This window comes from Lepisma saccharinum, chromosome 1 (genome assembly GCF_977018435.1).
Source record: "Lepisma saccharinum chromosome 1, izLepSacc3.1, whole genome shotgun sequence".
Lineage (NCBI taxonomy): Eukaryota > Metazoa > Arthropoda > Insecta > Zygentoma > Lepismatidae > Lepisma > Lepisma saccharinum.
The window spans coordinates 80,629,306-80,652,282 of record NC_139229.1 but is presented as its reverse complement, the minus strand read 5'-3'; the positions used below and the strand labels follow the sequence as shown (position 1 = coordinate 80,652,282).

General features: G+C 40.7%; 2 protein-coding genes across 2 annotated transcripts in view; one reads left to right on the top strand and one right to left on the bottom strand.

Annotated features, from left to right (window-relative positions):
- LOC145996898 (regucalcin-like) overlaps positions 1 to 22,977 on the bottom strand; it is a 113,105-nt gene that overhangs the window by 47,830 nt on the left and 42,298 nt on the right. The gene's annotated exons all lie outside the window — the stretch shown is intronic.
- LOC145979434 (regucalcin-like) lies at positions 11,320 to 18,232 on the top strand. The gene is made up of 5 exons (XM_083112330.1): positions 11,320 to 11,347; positions 13,952 to 14,158; positions 15,082 to 15,297; positions 16,666 to 16,778; positions 17,342 to 18,232. The coding sequence occupies exons 1-5, from the start codon at positions 11,320 to 11,322 to the stop codon at positions 17,576 to 17,578; spliced, it is 801 nt and encodes a 266-aa protein (XP_082968456.1). The 3' UTR covers positions 17,579 to 18,232.

The following is a 22,977-nucleotide window of genomic DNA, read 5'->3' as shown; positions in this document are numbered from 1 at the left end:
GGGAGAAACATCACTATTCCGTACCTCAGCAACACCAGCTCGCGTGCAAGGCCTCTGGAGAACCGATGTCGCAACCGTCGACCAGTCGCCAAGCTCCGACCAAGAGGAAGGCGACTCCCCTCGATGCACCTCCATCCGCCAAGCGAGTTAAGCCAACGGTGAAAGCGACGCGATCTGCTTTCGAGAAGATGTTGCAGGACTTCTCTATAAAATCGCACAAGCCGTGCGACGTACGTACCTGTTTGATGGATGTGCGGGCAATGTTAGTGTCTATCCTAAACCAGGAGTTGTTCCAGCACTCCAAGTTCTATGCGGTGCTGTCCTGCGACTATGCAAGACCCTCAGGTGAACCTTACACCTTTTGACACTCCACCAAGGCAAAGGTGCTTCATCTGGCAAATGTTGCGAACCTCGAGGAGGTCTACGACGAGCTCATCGACACGCTGACGCAGAAACAGTAGGAGCACCAGGCTAAGGGCTCTGGGGGATTGTTATGCGGCACTCCACACGAACTTCGGATGAAGGTGAGCAAACTTCTTCCCTGGTCCGGGTCCAGCTTTGTCCCCCTGCCGCCAGATGTTGCGGCCAAGAAGGCGCTTCTGAATATTCAGAACAATGACAATAAGTACTTCCTGTGGTCGCTGCTGGCGGCATTGCACCCGGTCGACAAGAAAGACCAGCCGCACCGAGTCCACCACTACGTGCAGTTCGAGCTGGAGGATGCGATAGCCAGAATCCCTTACCCCATGGCGATCAGCGACATCGGGAAATTTGAGACACGTGCATGCAATATGTTGGACCTGCGACTATGCATCAATGTTTACAGCATCACCGAAGAGAAGCATATGGTGCATCCCATTCGGGTGAGCGACGTGGATGACGACCTTGCGCAGGAGATCAACTTCTTGTTTATCAAAGACTAGTCCCACCACCACTACACCCTCGTCCGCTTGCTCTCCCTCTTGGTCTCAGGTCAGAGAAGTAGGCATGTTGGTCACATCGAGGTGTGTCGCAGGTGCCTGACCACTTTCGAAAACCAGCAACAGGATGATTACCAGCATCTGCGAGGCCCCGACATCGCTGACGAGAAGATCGCCCGCCACATTCTCTACTGAGGTACCAACAAACCTGCGGGGATGCTCCCGCCCGAGCCCGGTGCGGTTGAGCAGTTTCGCATGCACAGTGCCACGGTAGAGCATCCTGCAATCATCGTAGCGGACTTTGAGGCCTTCCTCATACCCCTGGCCACCTGCTACCCCAAACCCAAATCATCCTCCACCACCCCCTACCAGCTCCACGAGGCCTCGAGCTTCGCGTATGTTGTGGTGCGACGAGACCAAGATATCGCCCCCGAGGCATATGTGTATCGCGGACCCGACCCGGTCAAGCACTTCCTCGAGAGGATGGAGCAAGAGACCATCAAGATAGGTAAGATGTTGTTGGCACCCAAGCCTATGCTGCCACTGTCGCCCATTGATCAGCGTAAGCACGATGAGGCCACCACCTGTCCCATATGAAACTCCGAGCTTCACTGACAACAAAAAAGTGCGCCACCACGACCATTATGGCACTGGCAGCTACATTGGTCCGTGGTGCAACGAGTGCAGCCTGATGGCCCGGTGCCCGCGCTTGATCCCTGTGTTCTTCCACAACGGCTCAGGGTACGATTTCAACATCTTGTGCCACATCTTGGCTACGACGGCGAACGCATCAACGTCCTAGCGCAGAACGAGGAGCGTTACATAAGTGTGAGCAAGGTCTACGACCTTGACTGTTTTCAAATTGTAAAATGTATAATCATGTCTTGTGTAAAAGAAAAAGAAAGAAATGTTGTAGCATACTGTTTTGTTGCGTAGCAACCAGTTCTAAGAAAAAAGTGAAGGAGATAACAAGAACGTTTTGCATATAGTTCGAATCATAGGAATTGGTGCATAATTTAATGTATTTATTTAGTGCAAATAATAAGTATACTCATCAGAGAACAGTGTAGTGATTTTGAACTATATACATTATTGTTATTTCATAATTTTCTGTGAAGTAGAACAGTGATTTACTGAGTATAATGTAAAATGTTCAAGCGTAAAAAAGTGGCGACCGTGTGACAGGACTCTGAAGTTAAGTAGTTCTTCGGATCGACTATGTGAAATATAATCTCAGTAGGTCTGGGATTGAAGGATATTCAAGTATTTAAGTGTGTGCAAGTTTTTTCCTTTTCGTTATTAAAAATGTCTTCCAGAGGTTCATCTAAATCTCGTAGCAGAAAGAAGACTGTGCAATACGAGGGCACATATCAAGCAACGTTTACAAACATTCAAGGTCAAGAAGTTAATTCTAATGATAAGACTGATACCAGTACTCGCAAGGTGGAATGTTGTGGTGACACGAAAGCTGACATCAGATTTGTTCAGTGCTATAAATGTCTTTCATGGTTTCACTTTTCTTGTCTTAAGTTGTCAGTTGTTCATTGGTCTATTTATTCTACTACGGTAGAGAATTACTTTTGTAAATCTTGTGAACCTAGTTATAATCCATATGAATTGTCAGCTTACAAAGAGAGTATTAGTCCTAATTTTAACGATCTGCTAGAAACAATCAAGAGCATTCAGTTCGTGGTAGTTAATTCTAGTAAAGAATTAAAATCTCAGCTTGAAGATTCCAATAAGGAATTGAAATCTCAGCTTGAAGCTTCCAATAAGGAATTAAAATCTTCCAGCAAGGAATTAAAATCTTCTAGCAAGGAATTAAAATCTCAGCTTGAAACTTCCAACGAAGAGTTGAAATCCAAAATTGAAGCTTCCAATGTCGAATTACAGTCTAAAATTGAATCTATGAATTTTGATTTTAAGCAGGTTAATAACCGTATAGACATGTTGGCTTCTGATGTAGCAATAAGAATCGAATCTTTAGCAGAAACGTGTGTAAGTTCAAATGAAGAATTAAACCAGAAGTTGCAAGAAAGCATGCAAAATCATGACTGTAAAATATCAGACATTCTTAGTACACAAGATCTTCATGCGAAACAAATAAATGAAATTGAAGGTTTTTTGCAAGGTGCAAAAGACTATATAGGTAAACTCAAATGTGGATTTGATGATTGTTGTTCGCAAGTTGAAACACTCGATTCTAAGTTTTCACAGTGTTTCGAAATTGTTAATCAGTACGATGATAATTTGAAACAGCTTGCATTGCGCGTTGATGTCATTGAGAATAATATGCAGAAACCAGTTAATGTAAATTATGGTGGTGCTGATTGTAATGTTACAGGTACTTCTCATAACAAATATTCTAATATGAACTCTCAAGTTCATGGTATTGATAATGTTGCAAATCGCCAATCGAGAAGGTTAAATGTAAGGCGTGATTCTGGAATTGGTCATAAGCAATGATTCTGGTTTGAGTGATTCATATGGAAGTTCTATTAACTCTACGGATACTACTAAAGTAAAGACATTTTATGTAAGAGAACCGCATCTTAAACATGTAAGTTGGAAGCAAAATCGCAAACAATCTAGTTTACATAATGCTAGAAAGACGCACGTAAATTCTAATTGCTCTTGTATGAATAGATCTACATAGTTGTATTTTAAACGAACGCAGAGTACAAACTGAGAATAACATTGACGTTTCCTCGAATGACGTATTTCCTGAAACATCAAATATGTTAGGTAGGCCAGAGGACTTCCGCAGTTATGGAGGATATTGTAATTTGAATTACACAAACTATCCTTGCACTTGGTGTTCCGGTTCTACTAATTATACTCAAATTCATCCAAACAGGTCTGATAACACAGCTTCAAGAATGAATAATACCCAGAGAGCATTTAATTCTCATAATGATAACGATGAGTCTAGAAGGAAACTGTTTAATCGTTCTTACCCTTGCACATATTTTGCTGGCAATCAAGAGTCACCAAACATTCATGATAGTGCATTTGTGAATGGAATAGAAAATTGTAATGGTGCACAAATTTTCAAGATTGTAATGTAAGACCGAATTCTGATTCTTTGCCCTTGTACATGACGAAAGTTAGACATTTGAAGTTAAATTAATTATCTTTATTACCAAAGTTCTCAGGTCGAGTTGAAACGCAATCTGCCAAGATAATACTTGGAACAATTAAACTCAACGTTCGATCTGATAGGAGTGCCTGCTGATTAACGACTGCAGAGCATTCAGAATTGTTTTACAAATAGAGCAGATTATTGGTTTAGAACACACGAAAGATATTTCTTTTGTTTTTCTGATTTTGAAAACAAATTTATTCAACAGTTCGCTTCGCCTAAAATGTTACAATCACAGTTAGCTGTTTTAAGGAATAAAAAATACGACTAAAATGCACAGGGAAGTTTAGAAACATTTGCACTAAAAACACATTCCACATATTGTTATTTAGTGGACAATCCGATTGATGTAGATGTTATACAGTTGATAATGAGGGAGTTGCCGGATAATGGTGCCTCTGTTAGAAATAGTTCAGACAATGTAAACCAATCTACGAGTTCAAGATACAATGCAAGTAATGCTACTAATTTTGGAAATTTCCGGCGAAATAGAAATCAGATGTTTCCTAGATTTTTTTACAATACTGGCAGGTTTTACCGTAATAATAATAGAAATATCACGAATGAGAAATCCAGACAAGATAATGGTCTTAATTTTAGGCAGCCTAACTACAGATTTTCTAGGAATGGTTACTTTAATAGTAACAGATCTTGGTGTAAGTCCTAATTTGACTCAAAATCTAACTTTAAAATCAGTCTTTACAATTTAATGATGCCAGGCCACAGCAGTTGGAAAGGCAGTCTACTTTAAATTAAAGTAGCAGTCGGAAGAGCCTCTTTCCCTCTGCACTACCTACAACAGGCACAAGGAGGAGTCGATTGATTTACTTAATGTTTGTGATGGTATGAAATTTTCGAATGAAAATGCATTAAGTAACTTGCAAATTAATTTTTTGTTAGAATGGTTTGAGGAAGAACCTGACTGGGTTATTAACAATGAAGATATTACTGTACCTTTAACAGAAGTTCCAATTGTACATGGAATCATATGTCAATTGCCTATCATTTGTATAATAGATTGTGGTAGCCAAACAAATGTTATGAATTATGTGGTTTGGTGTAAGATATAATCATGTATTGGTAATCTTACGTTGGACAAGGTGGATGACATTAGATTATCTGGATTTGCTGGAAATAAAAAGTGCAAAATTGTCGGTTTAAGACGATAAGTATTCAGATCGACAGCGAATACTTTCCAATGGAATTTTTCATTTTAAAAGAATTTAACGCAGACATTATTTTCTTACGAAGGCACAAAGCAATTGTGGATTTTAGGAATCAGAATATAAGTTTAATAACTTCATCAGGAAAGCAAGTGTGTACAACACTAAATAATAAGGATTCTGGTACGATAAGTGTTGAATCTGACAAGCTTGTATCTGGTGTGAAGCATGATACTGACATAACGGAGAATGAATTCCAGTCATGTAGGATAAAATATGTACATGTTAGATATTGAAGCAAATTAATGTGCCTTCTCAGAGGGATATTCACGAGAAAGTATTTGCAATAGAAAATATCGGTGATTCACAGAAACGTGATTTATTTTCACTCTTATGGAATTATCACGAACAATTTTCTGACAAACCAAGACATGCCAAGGTAGAACTATATAAGATACAGTTAGACCTATTGCCACGGCACCTTATCCTATACCAATTTCTAGGAGAAAGAATTTAGAAGAACAACTCTCCAAATGGGAAAGTTGGTTTATAATATATCAAGAATCTTCCCCATATTTAAATCCTCTACACATTGTACCAAAACAAGGTGGATTTTAGAAATTTGAATAAGCATGTCATCAGTCCTCAAGTTAGGATTGAACCAATTCATGAAACGTTACAACGATTTTTGGGATCAAAATATTTATCTTCTATTTATTTATCGTGTGGCTATTTCCAGATCCCATTAACTCCAGAATCACATCTTTATACTGCTTTCTCATATCGCGGTAGACAGTATTTATTTCGATATCTTCCCATCAGCAAACGATCTGCTGTAACCATTTTTCAAGACAGGATGAACAAAATCCTCACGAAAGAATTCAACAACTTTGTTGTTTGCTATTTAGACGATCTCTTGATCTTTAGTAAAACTTGGCAGGAGCATTTAACACACCTGGAAGCTATTCTGCAAAAATTGAAATATGTTAATATGTCAAGTTTTCAAAGTGCAAATTTGCTTCTAAAGAAATTTCTATTCTTGGACACATCGTTTCTGGAAATGAAATGAAGGTAGATAGTAGCAAGAATTCTGCTATAATAAATTTTCCAACACCAAATAACAAAAGGTCACTTCGAAAATTCTTGGGTTTAGTCAACTGGAGAAGAAAATTCGTGAATAAATTTGCAGAAATTGCCCATTCACTTTATGAACTTCTAAAGTCGAATATTCTCTGGAACTGGAAGGAAGTGCATGTAGAAGCTTTTAAAAGGCTACGTGATTTGGTTATATCTCCAGAAGCTTTAGCACAACCTAATTTTTTTAAACCTTCTAACATAAATGTAGATGGTTGAAAGAAAGGTATTGGAGGTGTTTTATGGCAAAATGGAGAGACATCAGAAGACAATCCCAGGATTATTCAATATGCAAGTCGAGTTACTCATGGTAATGAGTTATCTTACAGTACACATGAAATTGAATGTTTAGCAATTCTTTTTGCCTTTGAGAAATTTTATATTTATGTAGCCGGAACTAAAATTAATTTGTTCACAAATTATAAATCATAAATCTCTTTCTTGGCTGGAGTCAGCAAGAACTTTAAATCCACGTTCAAATAGATGGTGTTTAAAACTGCAAGGTTTTGATTATGATATCCACCATGTTTCGGGAGTAAACAATCAAGCGGCTGACACATTAAGCCGATATCCCGATACTACTACAGGAAATATTTCTTTATCAGAGTTGTTTATTAATAACTTAAAATTGGATATTATTGAAGGAGATACTTTGGAGTTCTGGAAGGATTCAATATCGTGGCGCATATTGTAGTCCTTTAATTCAGAAGATTGAGAACGGAAATCTTTCCAAGTCTTTTAAGACTCAGTGTGCTTTCCAAGATAGCATTTTATTTTTAAAATGTGTTTCTGAAGATAATTGGAGATTAGTTGTGCCAGTTTCCTTAATACCGAAAATCTTACATAAAGTGCATGATTTGCAAGGACATTTTGGATATAGAAAGGTTTTCAGTAAATGTAAGAAATTATATTATTGGCCAAAGATGAACTTCAGTATTAAACAGTATTTGAATAAGTCTTTAACTTGCGCCAGAATATGAAACATCCAGTCTTCTGCTGCTTCCGCGAACGCTGCAATCTTTTTAACTGAGGGGTGCTGAGCAGCAATTTGATTCCATGATCTTTGGCTAGGCAGGAATGTTTCTTTTACCTCTGTTTCTTGGTGAGCAATCCATCAAGAGCTCAGAGAGACTTGAGGTTCGCGTAGGGCACCTGGTAGACGACACTCTTTGGTTTCATGGTGGTTATTTATATATCGCGGAAGGCAAGGAAGAAAGTTTGCGCTTCGGACAACGCAAGAAGGTGACTGATAATATCATCGGTCTCTGTGTTCGACGCGTACTAGTCGTCGGTAAACTTTCTTCTCCCCTTCCTCCCCTCGTGAAGCTTGTCCATCCTATCGTCTAATTTTTTGCCTGCAGCCTAAAGAGGGTCTCGGGATCGGCACACCTCATTCCGCTTATTTTGCGAAGATAGTCCATAAGAATCATCTCGCACGGGAAGCGGAATACCGGGACAGTTTTGGCCAGCTTGACGAGCCTTTTGACATCTTGTGACCACCGTTGAAAGTGTACACAAAAATCTTGTGCAGCAGTTCCAGTGGTAGGTCGGTTATACAGGTTACCATTTTCACGGAGGTGTTATTTATTTACAGCCCCCCACCCCAATTTCTGTTTTGTGTTCATGGCGATAGTCGTACCCAACGCGGCAACCAGTTCACTCAGCGAGACGTCTCTGCTGAGGAGTCTCCCGAAAGCCGCATGATCCAACTTTGTCTGCATCGTGACGTGCATCGAGATCGGTATGTGCGTTGTAGGCAATGTCGTGATCCTTGCATGCCGCGTCCAAGGGATTCACGCCCTTGTCTCGTCTTTCCACTCTCTGTTCGAGTTTGGTACCGGGGCCACAGTACTGGTAACCTGGCAGGTGCATCTCGAAGGGTAGCTTGTTGATGTCGTTCACGAGTCCTCGACCCTCTGCCACGTTCCAAAATTTCGGAGGCAGGGTGATGATGATCTTGATGAGGTATCCTATGCCTTTGTTATCGTTCACGATGAAGTTGGCTAGCTTGGAGCTGATCATGTCCACAATGCCCACGTTCTCGTTGTGGAAATTACGATTGCCGGCATTCTCTTCGCCTGCGATGACCAGCAAACTGTCCAGGAGCTTCCTCACATCGTCAACACATACAAACTCCTTGGGCAGGGTGTTGTAGTGTTTGACGCCGCTGCCTGTTTTGACCTGGTTCCTTATTGGTTTGATGAGGTTCTTGCACTTTTCGCCGCTGCTGGATTTGACGCGATTCTGCGTGGCATCGTTGTTTTGGTACAGGGCGTCCGTCATGATCAAAATTTCTGTGTAACTTTGGTAATCCTCATCCGTGTAATCTCTTGGCTGCTTTTTGGTAATAAGCTCCCACAGTCCCACCGTGCCTGGTACAGCTGTTCTCCCCCAAATTGATTTTCACGTCGTCACCCTCGAATGCGACTTCCGAGGTGCAGCCTAGTGCCTGACGTCTCTGTGGCGGTGCGAGTTCGAACGGAGTAGTGTGAATCCTGGATATATGTGTGGGTACGATATAATTTTGAACAGTAAGCGGCACGAGCTCGTTGATCAAGTCTTTGTCTTACTCGGTGACATCTTTGATTTCTTTACCGAGTCCGCTAATGGCACCAATGATAGGTTGGTCCTGATGTTTTCCCTCTTCGTAAATTCCACGATTCTCAGATTTCCACCCCTTGAACCGTTTCGTCAGGTAGTCGCGAAGCTTCAGGTTGTCGTCTGCGAGTTTGCGTTTTGCCATTGTTATTTTATACAACGTTTATGTAATGTTGCAACGTTCGTGAAGTTGTTGATTTTGTTTCTGTATTTTCCGTCGTTCGGTTTCCTCGTCATGTCCATCGTCAGAAATCTAAAGTCGTCCCGGTTCCAAAACGACGCACGGAATTTCGAAAATTCGTTGTAGCTCAAATCTCCGCCCACGTAGTCGTCATGCACGTGCTTGAGGTTGGTGGCATCCTGACGAAACAGGCACAAAAGGTTAGCGTTGTTCCGGAGCAGCTGCTTGGGAATCTTGGAGAAGGTCTGCGCAAGGTAGAAGCAGTCTGTGCTCTTGTGACGACCTTGGGTGAAGAAGTTGCGAATCTCGTTCTGGTTTTCCAGGATTACGTCGTCAAAGACCACCACAGAGGTATCGAGGCAGCGGCCCAGTGGCATCACTTTAGAAGAGAATGTGGGTGGCTATCCCCAGTCCTTCGTACAGTTTCGCCAGCTGACAATACTTTGGTTGCTCCAAACTTTTGGAGAAAACGTACACGTGCCTGTTCTTCCAATCCAGCCAGTCGGGCGCGAGCAGGAATTTGTCCACAACCAAAGTTTGACACGCACCTTCTCGGTCTTCTAGGGTCTACGTTAATTACTATGTTACCCAGGATCGAACTTTTCAGATAGCTGCTAGGGTAACTATCTTACAGACCCTAACCTGGTCACTGGTGTAGGATCTTAATACCTTTCCTTAGTTTTTAGCAATGAAAAGGTATGGAACTTTCTTCCAACAAAAGTCGAGTTTATTAACATTAATGCACAATATACATTAATACTTAATCCTTGGCAATCCTGGATTTAGCTTAACTGATGCAGATTTTTATGTCAAATCCGAATCGGATAACCCTTCCATGATTAGTCACGATTGCTTTTCGGTATCGCAAGCAACTAGAGCCGAAGCAGCAGGTTTGAGGAATTAACCCAAGCAAATTGCAGCCTCCGAAGAGCGGGCAGTTCTCCCTACAAGGTAAACTTGTGATACCGGCAATCGGGTAAGATATACTACACGGTTATTTACAAAAAAACAAGAAAACTTGGTGGATATTTACAGGTTTATATAGATTTACATAATTACGACATGTAAAATAGATGTGTACAATATTTACATAAAATAGTTAAAGTTGTAAATAACATACCTTTCTAATATATTTTTTCAAAGCCAAATCCGTTTATACAATGATCAATTTTGTTGCCTTAAAGAAATATAAATTAGTTCTCGAACATTCTCAATCTTGTGCGAGTCACGCAGATGTTGCACTTGCTATTTTCAAATGGTAACATGAACAAATTCGACTGGGGCGACACAAGTTGTCTTCCCGCATCCCGATGGACCGACAACGAGGCAGCAACAGTGTCCCGAAGTTGCGCGATTTCGGCTTGGATGTTTTTGACGTAGTCAGACTTGAGTATTCGGTTCACGGCCCTCTTCACCGCTTTCAGTTCCTGCGGCGTTGGCATGGTGGCCACCGTACTTTGAAGCGACTCCAAAGCCTTTTTCACAGCATCCAGTTCGGTGGCATTCGCCACAGTACGCATGGCATCTTGAAGTTGTGCCACATCATCCTGGGTAGACGTCGATCGCTGCAGCGTTACCAACTTGTTCTGTATGTCGTCTATCAAGTGGTGGAAATGCGAAAGTTCGGATTCGGTGTTTAAACTTTCCAGCTTGAAGATCTGCTGTTGAACGGTGGCCAGAGTTTGGGCGATGCCGGGCAATTTCGATTCCAAAGTTTCCTGGACGTTCGAGAGATCGCTCTTCATGATTGCCAAGGTATCCTCTATGTGAGCCACGGTGCCTTGAATTTTCCCAAAATCCTCGTAAGTCTCGAGCTGGAGTTTGATGTTGGCTACGCTGCGAGCGATGGCGTTCAGTTCGCCGGACGAAGTCAGGTTGTCTATGAAGCTTACCAGCGTTTGGAGTTTGGCTTGGACCTCGGCGATGGCGGCGTTCAGGGCATCCGTTTGAAGTTCAATCTTGATGTTTCCCAGCGTGGGAATTTCTAAGTATTGAAACTGCTCGCGTAAATCAGCGTAATCATCCTGAGTTTTGATACTCTGAACGATGGATTGCAGTTCGGTCTGGATGCTGCTCGTTTGATCCATTAATCGCTGTTTCAGTTGTTCCACATCGTTGGTCCGCGCCTTGAGTTCGTGTTCCAACTTGCCGACGCTCACCTCCAAGTTTCCGAGGTTGTCGATGGACGCGAGGTCGGTATACTTTTGCAGTAGGGATTTGAGCTCGGCATCGATTTTGAGGATTTGGTCCAGGCACTGAGACTGCAGGCTGGCTATCTCAGTCTGGAGGCTGGAGTTGAGCGTGGACTGAACGTCGCTCCGCAGCTTCTTGACCCTGACGTCGAGCATGAGAAGCTCGTCGCCGTGGTCGTCGCATTTTGTGTGGCCGAAGATGTCGTTAGGCATTGCTACTATGCTTATTTATTATAGGGTAGGTGATTCGCAACTCTATGAAGAGTGGGATGAGTTTGTCGTAATCACCCAGAAGCTCGACATACAGGCAATCGTCGGCAGACACATCGTACGTCGTGGTGATGTCCATCCTATTGTGCTTGATGCGATAAATGTTCTTGCCGAAGGAAATCTTGACTTCGCCCGCATTCTCCGGATTCACGACCATCTGAAGTTTGCCGCCAATCGGAATTTTGTAGAAATTTAGATTGTTGTTTAAGACATAAAAAGTTTTGCCAACGTGGTCATCGTATTTCGTCCAAATGCTGTTCAGGTGAATGATTAGCAGGCCATTAAGTGTAAATAATAGGGAAGATAACAGGTTCTCCGAGCTTGGCGAAGCAGTCTGGGTAGGGGCTCCATGAAAGTCTGCTTTCTGAACTCGAAAAAATTCATAGGCATGGTTATTTTTATACGCGGAAGTTAAAACACCACAACACTAAGTTGGCAACGCTGTGGATGGTGTGCATGCAGATTTTCGCCAGCTGCTAAACAGCCAAGAAGTTCGAGACGAGCCACATCGCAATAAGGTTAGAAGCATCCATTTTAGGTTAGATTGGGTCGTAGGCAACAACACACTGATTCGATTGCTAGGGTAACGTGAGCAGACAGGTTGCCAAGGTAACTTAGTTCAAGTCATAAAAAGTAAGATGCCATCCACTTGGGTTAGATAGGGTCATAATAGAGTACGATGTTAGTTTAGATTAGGGTGTGAAACAGTACATAACTCGCCAACACTGATTCGGATGTTAGGGTAACATGACTCGGTAACACCGTACGCCGTGGGGGGGGGGAGGGTGTCTCAAAATACACACCGTAAAACGCCACAGTAAGAGCTCTCAAAATATACATCGTAAACAGCTACAAGTTGGCAACACTGCCAGTCAGGTTAACATACATCGTAAACAGCTGTGGGCCTTTAAAAATATACATCGTAAACGACGAGTTGGAAACACTGCCAGTGAGGTTAACATACACCGTAAACGGCTATGAGTTGGCATCACTGCGAGCCCCGCTGAGCCCCATTTTCGTTTTCTCAACTGTCTTTTTACACCTACTAACACAAAACTGTTAGCAGGAAGAATGAAGTACTCCGTAGTTATAACTTCTCTCTCTGGTAATTCACAATGTATTACAGAAAGTAAGAAAATTGCGAGGGAAGCAAGGAAGAAAATTTTTAGACCCAAAATTTTGCAATCTGAAAACAATGTTGATTTAATATGGCACAACACATGTCATGGGACGCCATGGCATTTTCTTTTACAATTTGTTTCATTTAGATCGTCGGCTCCCAGGGCCAACTCCTGCCGACCCCTAGCTGCTGCTCTGAACTTAATAAGACAGTAAGAAAAGCAGATAATGAGAGCGAAGCGAGCAATAACATTACGAAATGCATTTTTATTTCTATAAAATTTGATATCGAGGGGGCCAATTGACTCACTGTGCCCCGCAGGTGCTCTTGGCAGTCTGGAAGAAATAATGCAAGAAAGACGAGAAAACTAATTCCATCCTGAGTTTCCTTTGTCTTGCTACTCCTAGATTCTACTAGTATTGTTTTCTTATATTTCAATGTTTTCCTCCCTTGCCGCCCTAGAATTGATTTTCGTCCAAGTTTGGGAAGAGGCAATATCCATTGGCCCTCTGGTGTTGCTTTGAACTTTAATCGGCTTGAAAATACTTATTTTTCTTTAAGAGTATAATATAGTTTAATAACGGCGATAAGATTCTTCTACACTAAATTTCTAGGTGAAAGTATAATAATATAGGAACATGGGACGTCTGGAAGGGGGGGCAAGGATGGTCACACCTCCCCCTTATAATTCGAATGTCAACCTAAAAATGATATATTTCACACATATAATTTGATTTCAGTCACAGTAATTTACATTAATGCGATAGTTTCAAATTCAAGTGGTGTTTCTTGATAGGGGCAGTACTATTATCGGGGTAATATGCCTTGCTTGCCCCTTAGTGGAAAAAATCTTCGGACGTCCATGATTAGAGGGACATTTACCCCCCCCCCCCACCCCTTGCGCACACCTATGACTTCCACTCCCCGAAAAGTTTCAGAAAACCTGTGTTCTCTTGCTTACTGCGACAGAAGGAATGGTATGGACAAAGTTTGTCAAAACCTTTTGCCCATTGCAAGAAAATCAGAAGACTGACCGTTCTCATTTCGACGTTCAAAGTCGACATGATAGCCTAGAGTGAAATGTAAGTGTATGTTGCAAGTAGTGATATGCTAAGCAATCAGTTTCAAATGAAGCATGTGCCGATTAAGAACCTCTGTTTTTAACCCGCACCTTGTAAATTTCAGCTTCACTTTTTTGCGGAGGTAACTTTTTGCATCTTGTCACTTGCAGAGGGTGGTCCCGTAACCCCAGTCATCCCGATAGCAGGTCAGCAGGGGACGTTCCTGATTGGTCTGGGGAGGAATTTGACCATTCTAACCTGGGACGGAAGAAACGAGAGCACTCCTTCCACCCAGTCCATTGCGGAAGTCGACCAAGACAAGCCCAGCAACAGATTCAACGATGGGAAGGTGGACCGCAGTGGGCGCTTGTGGGCAGGTAAGGTTTACGTAGGTACCAGAAATCTTGCGTAGCCATTAGTAGTGAAAATGAGGCTAATTTTAGAGATCATAAACATACTTTAATGTTATTTTCCTATACATTATCCAATTAGTCGAAAATTGAATGATTGCCTTGGTTTATTTTACTTCCTATTTCTGCCACGTTTTTCTAGCCGAAGATGGCATGATTAAGTGATGATATGATGAAATTGATACAGGAACTCTCCATGATGAAAAGCACTCTGGGTTCTTGGGCATGTTTGTTGTTCTTTGCGAGTGTCCCTTCACAAATTTCATCACATCACTCTTCACCGTCGCGATTAGCCAAAGTGGAAGATATGCGACGCTAATAACAAAACTCTAGCAAAATCAATTTGATGAAGATTGATACCACACAGTCCTTTATTGTATAGAGTTTGTTGTAAGTCCACTTTATGCACAGTTAGGCTAATCAGGACTGGACCTACAGTTTAGCATGGGATCCGAAGGACTGTACAATGTGACTCCACTAAGGTTTCGAGTCCACTTTATGCACAGCTGGGCTAATAGGAACTGGACCTAGAGTTTAATGTGCAATCCGGACCACTGTGTGCCTCCACACTATCGAAACCCGGGACTCCTTCATTACAAGCGACATGGTTCTTTAGAAAGGTGGTACAATTTATGATTTTATCTCAAGTCCATGTATCTGTACCGGTCACCATGTTCTTAATATTTCTCTCATAGGCATAAAGATGTAATAACTTCTGTAGCTATTTGCAATTGCAGGTAGCAACAAATTAACTTGCACGACACTGGTACTTGCTGCGTACGCAGGGGGAGCTGATGGAACTACAGCTCCTCCCAAAAATTTGAGAAAGTCATAATTTTCAATTGAAAGAAGTAACAAACGGGGGATGCATTTCTGATTCCTCTCCGCAGGTACAATGGGATACGAGGATGACCAGGGCGAAGTGGATCCGAAGCAAGGCTCCCTGTACACCCTGGCCATCGACGAGGCCTTGACGACCAAGATAACAGACGTGGACATCTCCAACGGCCTCATCTGGAACAGCGAAGACACGCTCATGTACTACATCGACAGCCCCACTAAAAAGGTGGATGCTTTCGACTTCGATATCGCCACTGGGAATATCAGTAAGTGTAAATTAGCCTGCATTCGAAAAGTTGTTTCCTAACTGTAACTCCGTTACGGTTACTTCCGAAGTAAATCAACTTACTTTCAGTTGATGTGCACTGTTACTTCTGAAGTAAAGCACCTTACTTTCAAACGATGTCCACTTACTTCTGAGGTAGATCAGCTTAATGTCAATTGATATCCACTGTTACTTCTGAAGTAAATCAGCTTATTTTCAATTGAAGTCCACTGTTACTTTTGAAGTAGATCCGCTTACTTTCAATTGAAGTCCAGTGTTCAAGTAAATCAGTTTACTTTCAATTGATGCCTACTGTTACTTTAGAAGTAAATCAGCTTACTTTCAATTACTGTCTCCTGAGGATATATTTGAAATTTAATCAGTCATGTTCTCGTACAAAGTTCACGGGTTCGAATCCCGGCCTGGCCACTGGTGTTCTTTGAGTGTGACGCTTCATCAATTTCATGTCATTCATACCAATCTTCGGGATTAGCGAAAATTGGCAGAAAATGTAAAGGTACCCCTGTGCGTGTGCACACATGCCATGAAGGAGGAGTTATGGAGTTCCACATATTCTTGATCTCGGTCATAGTTTGGATGATGTGATCAGCATCACGCCCAGCCACCTTCAATCCACAGGTACCCGTTTATACGAGGCTGAGTGGGCCTCAGAGCCGCGTAGAATCGGGGAAATCAATGGAAAAATTCCTGGTCCAGATCAGTAAAATGTACACCCGACGGCAAAAGAAACAGTAGACGAATTGAATTGTCCATCACCATTTTCATTCGGTCTGTATTGAACAATATGATAATGAATTGAGATAAAGACGTCAATAAGCAGAGGGCAATATCTGTTTCGCACCAACATATCATTCCTTAAAACAACACAGGATGTGGAATAAAAAGCAATGAAAATAACGGTGGACAATTTTCCTACCATTATCTTTGCCGTTCACTGTACTACTTTTGTCTCAAGATTACCACGTGCATATTTTCTACATTTTACCTTCTCTCAACAGTCAGCTTGAAGAGAATATTAGAAGCTTTTGTTATAAAGAGGATTGCTTTCATCTTCATACGAAAACACGATGAAAAATGGCACATTCTTTAAAAACAGTATCATAAATTAATTCTAGTGTAGTTTACATTATCTACATCGACCATATAAAATATGAGCCAATGTAAACTAGGTCTAGATTACGCCTAGAAAACACACAGACAGACACATCATTGCCTCTGAGGCGGTGAAAATGAACATGGCAAAAGGGGAATGCTCTTCTCTGTAGTATAAACAGGCGATCCCCTTTTAATTCATAATTTAAGCGATAACTAAGCCTGTGAACAGCTAACGCATATTTTATTGTTACAGGTAACAGAAGAACAGTGTTCGACTACGTGGCAAACAATGTCAGTGGTGTTCCAGACGGCATGACTATCGATACGAATGGTAATCTTTGGATTGCTTGCTGGGGAGGTTACAAAGTAAGTGAAATATCGCTTGTAAAGCCTGTCTCAGGAGTCTGTTGAGCAACGTCGCGGATAACAGTAGAGAATGGGAGAAAGCGAGTGGGCGGAGCGAAGCAGTCCGCGCTGTTGCAATCTGTTCGTAGCTGCAGTTGCGTTTTTTTCATGCAATCCCTTCTTCTCATACGTTGATTGGTCGAGCCCTCTGAGTCACTACTTGCGCAGAGGACTTTGTTTTCGTTCATTTGCTCCAGATTCCCGGGACAGAGCATATGCCATAAAATCAAGTTTCTACTCAGCTTGAAAGAATGGCCCTTCTTTTACTCATACGGTACATTAAAGATTGAATGGGCAATGCTTAGTCTTTTAAGCAGTAGCAGAATGATTCTTAACAAAAGTGGCAAAAGATGTCTTCTATTGTTACACAATGTTTGATGTATGTCGGTATACAGCTAATTAAGTTAGAACAATGCTAATCTATGTGCAATTATCACCAAATTACTTATTTTGTCTTGGGATACGGACAAGAGTTTGACAAACTATAAAGTAATACTTTGGTAATTTCGCTCGTTTTATTTCAGGTGATAAAGGTTGATCCAACAACAGGGGAGCTGCTTGACCAAATAGAGCTTCCAGCGTTAGAGGTGTCGTCTGTTATGTTCGGAGGTTCTGCATTGGACGAGCTGTACGTGACGACAGCCCGTATAAGGCTCTCTGACGACGAGCTGCAACAACAACCATTGGCTGGTTCTGTCTTCCGGATCACAGGCCTTGGGGTCAAAGGATTCCCAGCAGAATCATTCGTGTATAATGTATAAATCGATCATAAGTGTAGACAAGGGTACGACCCTATCCCAAATCCTAAAAGTACAAGTGTTCTCTATTTGAACTTTTCAGCGAAGTACTTCTCGCAACCGTAAGAATCAAGTTCCAGTTAACCTTGTGTAAACGTGAAATATATACCTTTAATTTAAATTAAATTAAAATTTGGGATACATTTATATCAGTCACATGTTGACCAGGTTACTGCATACAGTCAAAGCTGTTTCATGTTGAGATTTTAATTTCAGTGTATTATGGTCACGTTAAGGATTATATTACTCAAACCTGAATAATGTTGATTTATTTTGTGCCAGAACTGTTCACTACATATTTATTGCAGAAGGCAAATAACCAAGTAAGAAAAATGTCAAATCAGAAACTAAACTTATATGTATGAAAAATTTCTATGAACATTTGAGGATGAGAATTTACTAAACCAAGTATTTTTTACAGGTCATTACTATTTCAGCTCCTATTGTTATTACTGCACTAATAAAGCATTAATGAAACAATAACAAAATTTGAATTAGTAGCTACACTTATCTGATGTCTCCTCGTATGTATCCTTTCAAGGTAAAATACGGTTTGGAGCGATTTGGATTTTGTTAAACCTGGGAATGCTGAACCACTAATAACAAATTTGCCAGTGATTATCACTCAACTAACTTTGCAGGATGTTAACGTGTCTTCGTTAATTTATAGCGAGTGATCAAAACTAGCTAAAATTGCATATTATGAACAGTTTTCTGTTTTAGAAGAAGACAATGTAGAGTTGGTACTGTGTGGATGATTAACCCTAGCATACTCGAGAGGTGCGGGGGGGGGGGGGGGGCTGTCAGGCCAACCACCTACATTTTTTCAATTTTTCAACTGAAAACTTTTGTAAAAAATTAAAAATAAATTACATTGTTCCCTAGGGTGTTCTGAATAATCTGTATTACTTTTGTTCATAAAAACATAAATGTAATGTAAATAGGAGCGAAAAGGCACTAGGTGGGCCTATCAGGCGCTATTTTTAAAAGCGTGTTATTCGACACACTCGTGCTAGTGAGGATGTACAATTTGTTGGTAATGATGGCATTTTTTGCAATTATTATAATTAATGTACAACTGCCACTCTATAAACAAAGCAGCATTAATAAAAAAAATATTCTGGCTTTTGTGAGTTTTAGCGAATGGTAAAATATGGGTGTGACAGTTATGCAATAATTGGTTATTATTTTTTATTAATGATTGTAACTTTTGTAATCATTATAGTTAATAAATAACTAAACTTCTATAAACAAGAAAGCAAGAAGCAATTCAATAACAAAATGGTTTCTTGAATTTTAGTGATTAAAAAAGCCTGGGCCTGTAAGCCCCCCCCCCCCTCAAGTAAGCAAGTTTCTGGTACGACACGGGTAAGCTAGGGTTAACATTTAATGGCCTTCAGATAAAGCGAAGGTTGAGGTTTTTATCTGGAGTATTTGACGAGACTATGCATAGAATAAGGACATGTCCGTGGATTGATATGAGGAGTGAAGTCCTTGAAAGCGACATAAAACAATTATTGCTAGGAACTAGGAAATAACACCTCATTCTGACATTGTAAAGTCTTATAAAATAAATGGATACAAGAAGAGACCGACAAAATTTGTGTACAGGTTTGAGACGATGTGAAATAATAAATTAAGTACCCTAAATCACAGAAGTGGAGAAGGAGTTTTGTGCTGTAACAACTGCTGTGTTGCCAGAGTCATTATCGTATTCCGAACAGACTAGTAGAGGTAAAGTATTACCTAATTTATGTACCTTGAAGTGGAATCACTAAACGCACGGCCATCAAAATAGGCGGCTTGGCAGAATTGATGCCACGTATGGGAAAAGCAAAACGAGAGCGGAACAAAAGCCGCTTGTTCCTGCGCACTGTGTGGCAACGTCAACCGGGCTGCGTTGCCTAGTTCGAGCGTCAGACCGGGGCCTCCGAGATGCGTATACTTCGTGTATACTCCGTATAGCGAGCTGCAACGTGTGATGTTAAAAGGACTGATGACGTCAAAGGATTAGTCGTGTGTTTTGGGGAAATACATATATTTAAATGAGCGAGTTGTTCGAAATAGAGTTCCGGTAAAAGTATTTATTTCAGAGAAGGGTCATTCCATGTCAAATCAACCGGGGTCTGAACCTTGACATCTCGAAATAGATAACTTTTGGTGCAGTAGGTAGTACCAGTACAGTTGACGAAAACTGCCAAATTTCAGATTTCTTTGGCTCTTAGTTTTTCAGTTATTGACTTCCAAAAACAAAAAATCCCAAAATTCGACGACATTTTGAAATCTTTAAGCAGCTGTAGATCAAAAACTATTTGACCTAGAGAGCTCAAATTAGTGTCATTCCCTTCTGCTTTTTATGGGCTTTAATTTGAAATGAAACATCAGTGTCGTATTTGAATTTTCTAAATTTTTAAAAACTTTAAAAAAAAGTTTTGAAGACATCAATTGACTATTTGTGTGCAAAATTTCATAATGGGACGGAAATGGGTTCCTATGGAAATTAAACTCTTGTATTGTAATGTGTGCGAAGTTTGCTAAATTTGTTAACTTCCATGTTATAAATAACCACAACTATATGCTGAGTGGTTGATGTTGAAATCTTCATATTAGTCTATTTTATAATTTTTGGACTACACAATATGAAAATACCTAAAATATATCACTTTTAATATCAGACAAGAAAATTGAAAAATTTACGAGGAGGTAAGTAAGAGGAATCTTATTATAAACTTCATGGAGATTTATGCATAACGAAAATTTGTGTTTCGGCACTCAACATGATTCCTTAGCAACACGCCATAAAGGTGTCGTGACGATCGAGCAGTATGCACCTGCGCAGTAGTGCGTACAACATGGCCGCTACACTGTTGACTTCCACCGTAGAAGACAAACTAAGTGTTATTCGTTTCTTGTGGTCAGAGGGAGTGAAACCTTTTGAAATATACAGCAGAATGAAGGTTCAGTACGGATACAATTGTTTAAGTCAGGGAAGAGTGTACTAAATTAACGAATTCACTGATCGATCTGCTGTTTCACTGCGTCAGTTGCCACTCAAACTGCTCCCCCATCTCCGATGTTCATCACTGACATTTAGTCTTCAGTCTTTAAATCTTTCCATTCATACACTCTCCCCTGACAAACAATTGTATCCGTACTGAACCTCCATTCTGCTGTAGATTTCAGAAGGCTTCACTCCCTCTGACCACAAAAAACGAATAACACTACGTTGCTATACTACAGTGCAAGTCAACAGTGTAGCGGCCATGTTGTACGCGCTACTGCTCGATCGTCACGACACCTTCCTTTATGGCGTGTTGCTAAGGAACCTTTTTGAGTGCCGAAAAACAAATTTTCGTTGTGCATAAATCTCTACTAAGTTTATAATAAGATTCCTGTTATTATTAACTTCCCCTTGTACATTTTTCAATTTGCTTGTCTGATATTAAAAGTGATAAATTGTAGGTATATTCATGTTATTTGTAGTTCAAAAATTATAAAATAGACTCATATGAAGACTTCAACATCAACCACTCGGCATATAGTTGTGGTTTTAACATGGAAATCAACGAATTTAGCAAATTTCGCACACGTTACAGTACAAAAAATCAATTTCCATAGGAACCCATTTCCGTCCCATTATGAAATTTTGCACACAAATAGTCAATTTATGTCTTCAAAACACATTTTTTTCAAGGAAATAAAAAATTGAGTTTTTGAGATCTTCAAAAAACTTTTTTTTTGAGTTTCTTAAAAATTACAAAATTCAAATACCACAGTCATGTTGCAAATTCAAATTAAAGCTCATAAGCAGAAGAGAATGACACCAATTTGAGGTCAAATAGCTTTTATCTACAACTGTTTAAAGATTTCAAAATGTCGTCAAATTTTGGGATCTCTTCTTTTTTGGAAGTCAATAACTCAGAAACTAAGAGCCGAAAAAACTGAAATTTGGCACTTTTTGTCCTCTTGATAGGTAAAATGTATAAACAAAAAAAAAATTAAAAAATCTGAATCTTGAAGGTCCAAAAATAATTTTTATCGGTTGATGTGTCATGGAATGACCGAGTATGAATAATAATTATTGTCGCAAATTAAACATAGTTGTATCCTGATCAGTTACAAGTAAATTTATGTGTTTGTGTGCAGGAGGTACAACATTTAATTACGTGTTATTAAAAAACTGTGTTCAACCAGTGCGAAGTATACGACATTTAAGAATTTGTGAACATAGCAGAATGGTAATATTAAGTACATGAATGCCGACCTTGTAACTATTATATTTCTTTATTTAACAAGAAAAAATGTTGATTGTTATTTAGGCCTGTATGTATATGTCCGTATTATTGCTCATACGTTGTCTGAAATTGTGCAGTTCAAAGTGCAAGAGTCACGTCTTGAACACATTTATTTTCTAGTCGCAATAGAGGATATTAACTTCCTTTTTCATGTTATGTTCCAGTTTACAAGAATTATGTGCTTGATGACATACATGACGTGAAAGAAATATAATGTACATCAATAGAATTTTACGACTTTGTTCAATTTTATTAGCCTATTTCACAAATACGTTGTGGATAATTGTGTACCTTTGTACTCAGTAATGGATGCTATATTTTTCCTTTGTCGATTATTTCTGTCAAAAAAGGAAGATCTCTTTGATTATTGCCATGTACAACCTTGGTGACAATGAAGTTCGACCAGAAAGGAATACGTGATTAAATGCACAGAGGCATAGGCGGTGGAATGGGTGACCCGCAGAAGTGACGCATGTGTGTAAGAGGAGGCGTGTGAGCAGGCAAGAATCGTGATCCCAGCATGTTGCACCCAAGGTCACGTAAAGAACGAAAACGGGGAACATTACGCGTGACATTGAACTTCGACCAGGCACCAGACCCATACGGCAAATTCCAGATAGTGGCGCATTCGACGGAAGCATGACGTCACGGACACGATAAGGGAGTCCGCCGTATATAAGCGCGTGCTGTGCACCGAGGAACCGCAGTGCATCATCACCATGGCCAGGGGCAAACCTATTGACAACACCGTGAGGAGAAGAGTGGTGTAATTGCAACGGGATGGACTCGGTGAACGGGAAATAGGGCGCCAACTGAACTTACCCAAGTCAACCGTCCACTGCATCATCAAACACCACCAAAATACGGGTACTACAGAGCCAGGTAAGGCCCCCGGTCGAAAACGCCTGTTGAGCGTGCGTGACCTACGGATATTTAGGCGCTATATCCAGACCAACAATCATGTTTCTGTGGCCGAATTACGACTGTGGACTCGAGAACGCTTTCACATTGAAGTGTCAACCAGAACCATTCGCCGTTACCTACAGCGATGCGGTTACCGAGTGTACA